The sequence below is a fragment of the Triturus cristatus genome, chromosome 7 (genome assembly GCF_964204655.1).
Source record: "Triturus cristatus chromosome 7, aTriCri1.1, whole genome shotgun sequence".
Classification (NCBI taxonomy): Eukaryota; Metazoa; Chordata; class Amphibia; order Caudata; family Salamandridae; genus Triturus; species Triturus cristatus.
In genome coordinates, this window is record NC_140590.1 from 36,972,865 (window position 1) to 36,985,878 (window position 13,014).

The 13,014-nt window shown below is 44.5% G+C and overlaps 1 protein-coding gene across 1 annotated transcript in view; it reads left to right on the forward strand.

Annotated features, from left to right (window-relative positions):
• LOC146808750 (cell adhesion molecule CEACAM1-like) overlaps positions 1-13,014 on the forward strand; it is a 155,200-nt gene that overhangs the window by 106,792 nt on the left and 35,394 nt on the right. The window contains exons 6-8 of the mRNA XM_085615561.1: positions 5,898-6,017; positions 7,876-7,900; positions 8,886-8,911. Coding sequence (XP_085471687.1) covers positions 5,898-6,017; positions 7,876-7,900; positions 8,886-8,911 — 171 coding nt within the window. The remainder of the gene's footprint in view (positions 1-5,897; positions 6,018-7,875; positions 7,901-8,885; positions 8,912-13,014) is intronic.

Here is a 13,014-nt window from a genome sequence, read left to right on the forward strand (position 1 = left end):
TGGAAATTCCTTTACAAGAGTCCAAAAATTGTTGCAGGACAGCTGGATCTTCATAGTTGGTGGTTCTGTTGTTAAGAGTCACTTTAAAAAGGCAGGGGTGGAATAAGCCATAACGGGCATTCAAACTGCGTAGAGCTGGTCTCATATCTAAAAACCTTTTTCGACGGTCAGCAGTTATTTTGGCATAGTCCTGAGCAAAGAAGAGGTTGGAACCATTCCAGGTAATTTTTCCTCGTTGTTTGGCTGCTTGTAAAACATTAAGTAGATCCGTATACTCCAGAAAGTACAAAATTACTCCTCTGGGTTTTGTTGATGAAGATGAAGAACGGGGACTCTGGCCCAAACGGTGTGCACGCTGGATATTTAATGGAGGAGATTCCGGAAGGCCAAGAAGAGTCGGAAGAAATGACTGAAAATAGGAAATGGCGTTAGAACCTTCAAGACCTTCAGCCAAACCATAAATGCGCAAGTTATTACGCCTATTACGATTTTCCAATTGTTCAACTTGTTGCTGAAGACGTTCAACATCTTTATGGATAAGAGGAACCTTGTCAGCGAACTCCTGAACAGCATCAACACGTTTCTCCAGACCCTCCACCCGCTGTTCAGTGTGAGACCAGTTATCTTCTAATCTCAGCAAACGGGTGTTGGTTTCCTCCATATAGGGTTTGAGGGCGCGAATCTCCTCAAGAAGAAGTTCCATTGAAAGGGGTGTAGAAGAGCCAGTGGGAGATGGAGGATTCGCTTTCCCTCTTTTCCTAGGGGTGAGGGGAGTTGAAGATGGAATTTTAGACCCCTGTTTGGAGCCCAAACGAGTCGTAGATGAAGAGGAGCTTTTTATGGCCATAGAGTCACTGAGAGCTTCATCTGTAGTTTCTGGCAAAATAGTAAAAGGATTGAAGTCCTCTAAAGAGGCACCAGCGGACTGCGGCACCTCTTTACGGCTGGTTCGAGATGCCGCCATATTGTAGATCTTGTTAGACGCAGAAATGCTGATGACGGCTTCAAAAAAGTCAGACCCAGAGAGTATTGTAACACAAAGCAAGCTGGCAGAGGTACGGAGTCGGGGTAAGGCAGTTTTAACCCACAAGTCTGGAACCAGACGTGGAGCAAAATAACTTGAAGTAAATAAATAGCACAACTGGAATGTTCAAATATGAAGATCCAAGCGCATCCTAACACAGGAAATCCATGAAGCAATAGAAAAATTCTGGTTAAGTAGTCATTTCAGGCGATAATACGCAACTTCTGAGGTAAAATATCAGGGAATGTGAAAAACGCCTGAAAAATGAAAACAAAATGGCGGCCGTGAGTGCATTTCAGCCGTTTTGAAGAGAAAAAGCTGTTAGGAGCTCACCAAACGGTGGAAAAGATATTGCGTTGCATCAGGATACACTTCCGACGCTGATATATGCACTTTCCGCGCTCCAAAAAGTGGCGAAAATATCCTGGAGAGGGTGAACTGTGTCACAGTACTACGGAGCTCCCGAAATCGGCGGCCATCACCGAAGACGCCGAAGCCACGCCCCCCCGTCCGTGCACAACTTATGACCATTGGCTTCCATCTAATTGTTGTCTTCAGCCATGCAGGGGTATGTGTGTTCCTTGTGCTGGAGGTCTTATCTTATCTGAGAGGGATATTATAAGTGGCGGGATCATAAAAGAAAACAGATTAAAAACATATAAAATCCCAATACATGAAGGTATATGATAAAGCCAGCATGATATCAATATAATAATATTTATAATACTAAAAAACACTCCAAACATACTGCACCCATACGGCTCACAGTTTATCATTAAGACTAACAGGCTGTTTGGAAGTAACATGGTGGAAACAGTAAAAGTTTCATAGAGTTCATCTTTCAGGCTGTGGACAGCACAGAGAGACACACCTTAAAAGCTCAAACAGCAGGGATTCTTCTACATTTACCACAGGCTCAGACCTCAAAGTGAAGCTGCCATAATGTCATTAAAAAACTAAATTAATGGAGATGGTGAAATACCACAAGTCATGAAATGAAGCCAAGATCAGAAAGCACCCTGGGTCCTCAAGGAAGAAAAAAAACATATTAAGGAAAAAAAACAAATTAAGTCTCCCAAACTCATTGCATTCATAATTCCTCCAAACACCAGTTTGCCCATTTTTAGAATTATAAAGACTGTGCTATTAAATACAAATTTTCTATTTGGCTAAATACACTCAAATGTCCCACAAATATACATGCCATTTTGGGGGAAAGCAATTTTTCACAAGGAATATTAGCTGATTTCAGTAATTACAAATGTGATTAGTAAATCTCAGTGTGTCACACATGGACAGATTGTGCCTTGCGTTCAAACATCACCATCACTCAAAAATAATGTATATTTTATGGCAAGTAGTTTCATTACCATTATGCCAGGGTGGTCATACTCATGCCATGGAAGCCCACAGGATGCCAAGAATCGCCACTATTTTGTCCCACCAGTGCACCAGGAGTAGCATCCCGCAGGGGAGCCCCATTGTTGAACATGTCATAGATGCTTACAATATGTCAAGAATTATGAACATTATTCTATGCCAAGGGGGGTACCATTGTGGCATCAAAATACTAAGAGCCATGGGCATCATTTTATCAGGGATGTGCACCAACTTACTATGGATGCCCACAGTATGCCAGAGATTGCCCCGTTTATGCAGCGTTGTTTAGGTATTAATGCAAATCCCTAACATTTTAATTGGATAATGGAAAACATTCATGGGTGGACCATGAACGCTGAGGGAGGGGTGGAGGGGTGGGGGCGGGAGGTGGAGTCATACTAACCACCCTCTGGCGATAGGAGAAAGAAATGCAACAAATCACAAACATCGCAAGAGAAATATATCACTTTTGAAACAAATGTCTACATGGGGCGTAATTCCAGCCCCTGAAAAGGTTCCTGAATAGTGGGATGTGTTGTCACGTGAAGGGGAAGACACAGAATTCTAGAGATGCGCTCACAAACACAGGCACTGACACTCACATTGAGGATTTTACCCTAGTGTCTAAACAAGAGGAGAGGAGAGATCAGGCGAGGTTACCTGCCCTTCCCTCGGCCTGAGTTAGAGGGGCTCACCTGTCAGCAGATTCTAGTTCGATAACAAATCAATAAAGGGTTTTTAAAGTGCACCTACTCACCCGTGAGGGTCTCATGGAGCTGGGTGGGTGGGGGCTGCTGATCCATCTGGGCGTGGAGGTTCAGTCGTAGTAGCACAGATGTCACCCAACAAGCAGACAAAGCAAGCAAGCTGTAACTGTTCTAGTGAAACTTGAGGGTGAAGACTTTTTCCTCTGAGATAGAACCAGCAGCATTGTTACCTAATTGGCTACGAACCCATCGGTCCTAAATGAGGCACTCATGTAAAAGTCCATAATTGTCATTGTGTGCCGAGAAAACTTTGAAGAACATGTCCAAAGCTGCCTTTTAATCACAAATCTGTTAAAATGTGGCTAAGTAGCCATGGGATTAAGAAACAATAACATACACAACATAAACTAACACATATATTCAGTATAATGGAACAAAAACAAGCAAAGGATGTGTAGATGAGTCACCTTCCCATGGGTCTGTGTACATGTGATTGGCGAAGGAAAGGACATTAAGAGGCATATTTTCTATTTTTTACACAACACTGTTAAGCAGGGGGACTTACCGCACTGCGTTGCAAGATAGGAAAGGATCAGACATACTCCATATTTACAAAGATATGGAGCATTTCTGTGCTCTCTCTTTACGCTGCTGAGGGCCAATGCACACACCCTGGCACCATAGTGCAAGTGTCCCTGTGTTATGGTCAGGATTATTATTGTACAGGACACCTTCTTGTGCAAAAAGAATCCTGAGAGGCGTTTCCTCTTTCCATGTGTGCTGCAAGTAAAAAGGACAAATAAAGATTTTTCTCCTATTCACGCCTCTGTCGGGTAGGGACACAGTTTGGGCGCAAACTCAGGTCAAAATCATAGGTGGATGCATGGGATCACCCATTCTCCACTAATGGAACACATTCCCAAAGTAGAGGAAGGCAGAGGATCCCAGAGATCACACCGCGAATGGTACAGTTTACACTGAGGCTCATACAGTTTACACAGAGCATCTTAAAATTTACACTGAGGCTCGCACAGTTTACACTGAGTATTGTACAAATTATGCTGAAGATCATATAGTTTACACTGAGGATCTTACAGTTTACACAGAGGATCTTACAGTTTATACAGATGATCTTATAGTTTACACTGAGAATCATACAGTTTACACTGAGGTTCATACAGTTTACACTGAGGATCTTACAGTTTACACTAAGGTTCTTACACTTTACACTGAGGATCTTACACTTTACACAGAGCTTCTTACAATTTACACTGAGGCTCATACAGTTTACACTGAGGATCGTACAAATTATGCTGAAGATCATATAGTTTACACTGAGGATCTTACAGTTTACACAGAGGATCTTACAGTTTACACAGATGATCTTATAGTTTACACTGAGGATCGTACAGTTTACACTGAGGTTCATATAGTTTACACTGAGGATCTTACAGTTTACACTAAGGTTCCTACACTTTACACTGAGGATCTTACCCTTTACACAGAGCATCTTACAGTTTACACTGAGGCTCATACAGTTTACACTGAGGATCGTACAAATTATGCTGAAGATCATATAGTTTACACTGAGGATCTTACAGTTTACACAGAGGATCTTACAGTTTATACAGATGATCTTATAGTTTACAAAGAGCATCTTATAGTTTACACTGAGGTCGTACAGTTTACACAGAGGATCTTACAGTTTACACAGAGCATCTTACAGTTTACACTGAGGTCGTACAGTTTACACAGAGGATCTTACAGTTTACACTGAGGTTCATACAGTTTACACTGAGGATCTTACAGTTTACACTAAGGTTCTTACACTTTACACTGAGGATCTTACACTTTACACAGAGCATCTTATAGTTTACACTGAGGTCATACAGTTTACACAGAGGATCTTACAGTTTACACAGAGCATCTTACAGTTTACACTGAGGTCGTACAGTTTACACAGAGGATCTTACAGTTTACACTGAGGTTCATACAGTTTACACTGAGGATCTTACAGTTTACACTAAGGTTCTTACACTTTACACTGAGGATCTTACACTTTACACAGAGCATCTTATAGTTTACACTGAGGTCGTACAGTTTACACAGAGGATCTTACAGTTTACACAGAGCATCTTACAGTTTACACTGAGGTCGTACAGTTTACACAGAGGATCTTAGAGTTTACACTGAGGTTCATACAGTTTACACTGAGGATCTAACAGTTTACACTGAGGATCTTACAGTTTACACAGAGCATCGTACAGTTTACACTGAGCTTGTACAGTTTACACTGAGGATCATAAAGTTTAAAGTTTGCACTGAGGATCATACAGTTTACACTGAGGATTTAATACAAGGAGTCCTCTAGTCTCTATTGGGGTATTACATAAATCCTGTCCCTAAGCATTACAGTCATTGATAATTTTATTAGATTGAACTTTTCTTCATTTCATAGCCTCTTTTGAGTAGCTAAAATGAAGCAAACTATGCACTAGTCGCTGCATTAACACAAAATGAGAGGAACTGTGGATGTGATGAATAACCAGAATGATCACAACGCACTGGGAAATTGTGGTGTAGAAACTAGGCTTCAGCAGATCTCTTCACCAGACAGTTATTTTCTGATGTAGGTTAGCTCTCATTAAAATCCCTTTTACATGAGTCATTTTTTAACATCTACCTCCTGGGGATGTCCTTTTTGGTTTCGGGTCTTTGGTGGGTGTGGCTCTAACAGTAGCTGGATTCAGACTTCCCATTTAAATTATCCTGCTTCTCTTTGACAGAGACACCCACAACACCTGGAGGACTGTCAGCCGGGGCGATCGCAGGCATTGTCGTGGGGGTGCTAGCCGTGGTGGTGATCGTTGGAGTCACGGTGTACTTTGTTCTAAAGAAAAAGAAAGGTGAGTGAGGGCCAATGAGGGGATCCTTCCACTTAGGACCAGTAAGGGAGTTGGAGTACCGACAGCTTGTTGTCCTTCTCCGCAGATGAGGAGCGTATGGTCTCTGCTGCCATTTCTAGATACCTAGTGTACATCCAAAGGCGAGCACTGCACATGCTTGTTATCCTGTGTGTGCACTAATCTTACCCTTCAGAAGACGGCCAGTGTTTGTTCACATTACATATAGGTTTCCCTCTCCAGAATGACAGACTGGTCAGGCACATACTTCTGTCACAGACAATCCTTGTCTGAGGATAATAGATCATCAGCTTGAAAAAATATTTTACAAATCAAACTAAAATAAATAAAATGTTGAGAAAAAAAGTGTATATTACATGTATAATAGATGGCGCTAAAAAGTATAAAAAGCAATTCACTAATTACTTACAGGTAATCTTCTTTACTCTGATTGCCCTTCCTGTTCTCAATATTTACAGATTTGTGGATATACTAGTGCAGTATACCTGAATTTGATCCAGCATAAGACTCTTGTTTGCAATGCTACTCAATGCTTTATTCTATCAAATATATTTATAACACGCTAGATCTGAACCGAACAGCAGCAAAACTCTAATTTAAAATTTAAAAATTGTACATCTCCCACATACTGTCTGTAATCAGATACAAACGTGAAGGAGTCGGCTGAGATAGCGGCTCAACATATATCCTAGTTAGAACCTTCCTCAGCTTCGACTCAGATAGCAACCACTCCCACGAGTGGACGACCTTGAATGGTAGAAGGTAAGATGTCTCCATGAACATCAGAAGCAAAAGAAATAGATGTCCTAACCCAGAGACTCACAGAAGAGGAACAATACTTCTGTCCTTGTGGGAAGATGGCAAAATTAACAAAAAGACTACGTAAAAATCTACAACCTGTGGAGCTGGAAATGGAGATCTTTATTGATGAAGAATCTCTTCCTCTTCTGAATCAGAGTTGGGAAAACATATGGTAAAGTGATCTGCTCGGTATGAAAGTTAGAGTTAGAGATGACTTTCAATAAGAAAGAAACTGAAGATAAGAAGCCTTAACCAAGAGAAGCAGCCAACTCCCTAAGCCTACTGGCTGAGGTAATGGCTACCAAAAAGATGGGTTTAAGAGTCCACAACGTAATGCCAACCTCCTTCAATGGCTCAAAGAGAGGGAGTTGTAAATCCATGGAGCCAAGGGGCCTGATTAAGAACCTGGCTGACGCGACAGTGGTCTGCTGGGCCTAAAGAGTAAATCACTCCCTTGCCCTGGTGGAAGGACCACCCATCAGATTTATAAATGATCACCAAGCAGGCGGTCATTTATTAAAGCGCTGTCAGGAACAGTCGTGACAGCGGTTCTAGTCAATGCACTTTATTTTCTGGTACGTCAGGATGCAGTCCTGTAGCACAGAGAATGTCATGTGATTTCCTCACACTCATAATAGGTGCTATATATCTCATCAGACAAATAACATACCCCGTATATCAGGTGCGATAAATAGCGCCTACACCCCAAATCAGGCCCTTCATATTAATACACACATTAATCTTTATACTCTTCAGTCCAGAGTACCTTTCAGTTGCTTCATTCTGTTCCACATCAGGCTGAGCTGTGATTGGGAGCATGTAAAGAGTTCTAGGTTGTTATGGTGTTCTTGTGACATGTCAGGATGAGCAGAAAGTGTCTAGTTGGGCAGCAAAATGTGTGTGTTGGGTGTGGTATTTAGGGTATGCTATGTAAGGTATGTTATGTAGTGTGTGTTATGTAGTATTCTGTATCATTCGTTATTCACCACCCAGGCCCTTGATGGATATTCAACTCTAACCCTGTACATTCTCTCCTCAGATAAAGTGCCAAGAAGTGAGAACAGGTGAGAGTCTCTACCAGCCACCCAGACAGACAAGGTGAAGCAGTGACCTGTCCAGCACTTAAGTATCCATTCAAAGCCCAGGTCCACTCACTTGTGCGAACATCTGATTATTTCTTTAATGACATGACACATCTATTCTCCCCCTCCCATGGTGGTGTGTGTGTGTGTGTGTGTGTGTGTGTGTGTGTGTGTTGCTCACTGTGGAGATGGTGCTCGTAGCTGGACACCCCCCGCCCCTTTCTGTTGTCTGTTCTTGTACGGTGATGCTTACATACCTGGCAGTGGACCGGGAGTGAAGATAAGTTAACAATGAGTTGACCTCACCTTATGGACACACTTCAGGTGAGCCAGTAAGGGAAGTCCCTTAAGTAAAATAATGCGCCCTTGAGGCGTTGCATCATTTGTTCTTTCCTAAATAAGTAACAAACATCCCATAACAATGGGGTCGTATACATCATTGTCACTTTGTGATGGATTCAGGTGCATGAACCCAAACACATCCTCATTCATTTCAAACCACACTTTCCTGTACTTCGATACAACACTGTATTTTTTGCCTCGAAAAGGCTGAGTGTTTGTGTGATCGAGCAAAACACACTTTCCATGGTAATTGTTTGTCTATTACGTCATTAACAGCAAATCTATGTCATCAGTTCATCAGTCAAACAGATGAAATCAAGAAAGACAAGATGACAACTTCTCTTTGCTTTGAATTCCATCCTTCATTAAACCCCTGGAGTGTGATACAGGCTCTGACACCTCTTGTATTCTCCAGTTGTATGTGTCAGCTTCTAAATGACTCCCATGACGCCACTACCACGCACGCATCTATCACACAAGCATCCAGTGATTACTTTTCCTGTGTGTCCTTCCTCTCGTCTGCATGGACCTCTGTTCTCTGTTGTCAGCTCCACACCCCCTCATCTGCGATTGAGATGGTTACAGAGAGAACAGTCAGTAATTAACATTATGTGTCTGTTTCTAGACCCAACGCTGGAAGACCCCAGCAAGGTACAGTATTCATCCACTTTTATTGTTTATGAACAGGTGGGGGCAGCTGTAAATAGGGACTCCAGCAAAAAACAAAAGCATAAAGACCTGGAAAAATGTAAGCATAGAACATTTTAATGACACATGTTGAAATATGTTGGCCTATGAGTAAAGCAGAGAGACAAGTAGAGACAGGGAACATTTCCAGACTCTTAGATAAAGACAAGAATGCCTGTTTTTGGTAGCCTGTGAGTTTGTTTGGTTGTCCTTAAGGGAATGTTATTTAGTATTATTGGCGTTAGCCAAGATGATCTGATTTTACTAAAATAATATGTATAGTAGACTTACTTAAATGACCTTTCAGCCAGCTCTCTTCATCCATTGGTCTGTTGTTGTGTCATTCACCCTCTACTGCATGGGACAGTGGTTCAGCCTACCCCAGCCATTGGTTAACCTCACTTTGAGTTCTGCATCTTGCTCTTTCACAAGGAGCACTTCCACATAAAAGAATAGTTCCCTTCAGTGCCAGTGTTTTTGTTTTATTAGTTGACAATTACTTTAGAGCAGGGTTTCCAACTGGTATCTCGGGAACCAATAGTAGCTCGGAAGTGCCCTCGAAGTAGCTCCCTCGGCTGCAGCCCAGCACAGCATGTAATTTAGAGGATCTCCCCACATTGAAGAAGGCAGACATCTTCAGACTGCGCACTGAGGCAACCTGCAGGGCTTGAACCACATCAAAGAAGGCAGACATCTTCAGACTGCGCACTGTGGCAACCTGCAGGGCTTGAACCACATCAAAGAAGGCAGACATCTTCAGACTGCGCACTGTGGCAACCTGCAGGGCTTGAACCACATCGAAGAAGGCAGACATCTTCAGACTGCGCACTGTGGCAACCTGCAGGGCTTGAACCACATCAAAGAAGGCAGACATCTTCAGACTGCGCACTGTGGCAACCTGCAGGGCTTGAACCACATCGAAGAAGGCAGACATCTTCAGACTGCGCACTGTGGCAACCTGCAGGACTTGAACCACATTGAAGAAGGCAGACATCTTCAGACTGCGCACTGTGGCAACCGGCAGGGCTTGAACAACATCAAAGAAGGCAGACATCTTCAGACTGCGCACTGAGGCAACCTGCAGGGCTTGAACCACATCAAAGAAGGCAGACATCTTCAGACTGCGCACTGAGGCAACCTGCAGGGCTTGAACCACATCAAAGAAGGCAGCCAGCTTCAGACTGCGCACTGTGGCAACCTGCAGGGCTTGAACCACATTGAAGAAGGCAGACATCTTCAGACTGCGCACTGTGGCAACCTGCAGGGCTTGAACCACATCAAAGAAGGCAGACGTCTTCAGACTGCGCACTGTGGCAACCTGCAGGGCTTGAAATATAATCACCTTCTCCTCTCTCTAGTTACAAAGTCAAATGAAGAGTTATGATTTTGCAAGACCCATCAGTCATACAGTGCACAAGGTGTTCTTGGACTGTTTTTACTTAAATTGAAAAGGGAATAGTTGATAGAAATGTGTGTAATTTGAGAGAGTGGCATGCTGATACATTTAAATTTAAAGCTGCTCTTTGAATGATCATTCATGTATTTTTAGGTGGTTTATAGCTGTTAACATGCTTTGGAGTGGTCGGGTTCTATAAAGATAAATTCAGATGATCAGAATATTGGCAAGCACAACAGTATGATAGAAAGTACATATAGGAATGTGTAGTTTAATTTGTGATATACACCTTGGCGATTGATACTCTGATCCTGCAAGGTGCGGTCACTATTGTGGTCGTATTTGACGTGGTCACTACTTTAACAATGATCAAAATTGTTAGCGGCTCTGGAATATTTTCATTGATCAGAAGTAGCTCTAACTACAGAAAACGATGAAGAGCCCTGCTTTAGAATTTTGGGGCATATTCTCAAGCACATATCGCCGAGTTATCGTCACTTTATCGCAGCCAAAGTTGCGATAAATTTAACGCCCCGTTCACAAGCTGGTGCTAACAGCCGATATCACCAGTTTTCCGGTGATAGCATCCTCAAAAACCATTGCCACTGATGACCCTGGCGACTATCGCTAATGAGATGCAGAGTAGGCGTTCCAGAGCAAAACGCAGCGACAACACCACTCCTCAACATTCTCAACGACCAGCCGGATTGGTGATAAGATCACAAAACAGGCGATAAGGCGCGTTAGCAGCAGGATTTTAACACCTGCTCTGACCTGGTGTAAAGTCGGACGACAACCGAAAGCAGCCAAGGAAGCACAGCCCATAGCCAAACATGAAGAACCACAGATGCCCCCAAACAACAGAACAGGCATCCCGGAGCCCCAATAGGGCAACAACACCCACCGCCACCCCCCTCCTCCGGACCTTACCACTCCCCCCCTCAACCAAACAAATCGCCTGAAGTCACACAATCACAACACCTAACATACAGGTATGGCCAGAATGGAGATCATACATTCATATCATATAATCTAAATAAACGTTTATTACAGATTTAAAAACAACAATAATCTTGAAGAGGTACTGCGGGTCTTCTCTGGGTATTCTGTAAGTCACAGCCTGCAAGACAGAAATAAGGTGTGTCATGCGCCCATCAAAGTACAGAGAGAGCAAAAGAGAGAGAGAGAGAGGGGGAGAGGGGGAAAGAGAAGGAGAGGGAGAGAGAAAGAGAGAAAAAGAGAGGGAGAGAGAAAGAGAGGGAGAGTGAGAGAGAGAGAAAGAGAGGGAGAGAGAAAGAGAGGGAGAGAGAGAGAGAGAGAGAGAGAGAAAGAGAGAGAGAGAGAAAGAGAGGGAGAGAGAGAGAAAGAGAGAGAAAGAGAGGGAGGGAGAGATAAAGAGAGAGAAAGAGAGGGAGAGAGAGTGCCGACACTGCAGACCCAGCCTCACTGCTCACCTGCAGCCACTGGTGTGTCTCCAACCACGTGCCGGTACACACTGCAGTCTCCCAGGTCACTCATCTGAAACAGTTACCAGAGACATGAATGGCAGAGTCCATACAGTAGCACACGCCATCATCACTTGCCCTCCCCTGCGCACACAGGCTGCTGCACCCCAGCCCCTCGCGCCGCCCAGCCGAGATTGCCCGCCCCTGTGCAACCAGGCCTCACTGCTCACCTTCCGCCACCGGCGTGTCTCCAAGAGGTCCCACCACGTGCCGGTGGGAGCCTCAAGCCCGGGGCCTGCGACCATGGCACCCTCCACATAATGCAGCCCAGCACCGCGGGCCACTAAGTCACACACTTGATTCTGGGTCTTGATTTCGCTATGGCAGAGAACATATCAGTGCACCCGACCTCATCGCAGGCTGCAAACCCGCTCAGCCCTAGAGGTGCCACTAACTCTGTGAACTGCGATGCGATGCCACATGGCGGTAGGCCCGCACTGCCCGCTGGCTCAGACCTACACTGAGGTCCAGCAGGGCTCACAATAATGCCGCCATTCTGGACCGCCTGGACGGCGCATTATCGCAGGCTGCACACCCGCTCAGCACTTAAGGTGCCCCTACATCAGTGCACCGAAAGACACCGTCCCGTGGCAGTGTGCCTGTGCCTGCTGCAGTGTATCCGGTGCCACCAAGTCTGTGCACCGCAAGCCATGGACCCTGTATGATTGAGTCTCGTTGTGCGGACGCCATCATGTCACCCCTGGCACTGTGCAATGTGCTGTGGCATGCATAAATGAGAACCACATGGAGGCACCCAGTTGAAGAGTGGAAATGGCATCCAGCACGTGCGCCAGGCCCTTTTTATTGGCAGGGTCACATGTCCTGTGACAGCTGTGCTGGATGGGTGTGGTGTGGGTGTAAACCAGCCATGAGGGAGTGGCTGTGGCATGCTGACAACTAGACCTGTGAGCAGCAGATCGCTACAGGGTAGACCTGGGACATGTAGCGTTGTCGTCCCCCCCTGTGAGCGTAAGCTTAGTGGGCTGGCCTGGCGTATGCCAGTCCAGCGTAAGGGTGTGAACAATGACCCCCGGGCTCTAGGTGTGGTTCCATTCTGGGCTGGACAAGGAAGTAACTAGTGCGTGTGTCTCCGTTCTAGTGACGGCACCACCCGGCACGCATTCGGCAATGTGTCACCCTGTGACCCAAGTCCCACAACATGAGCA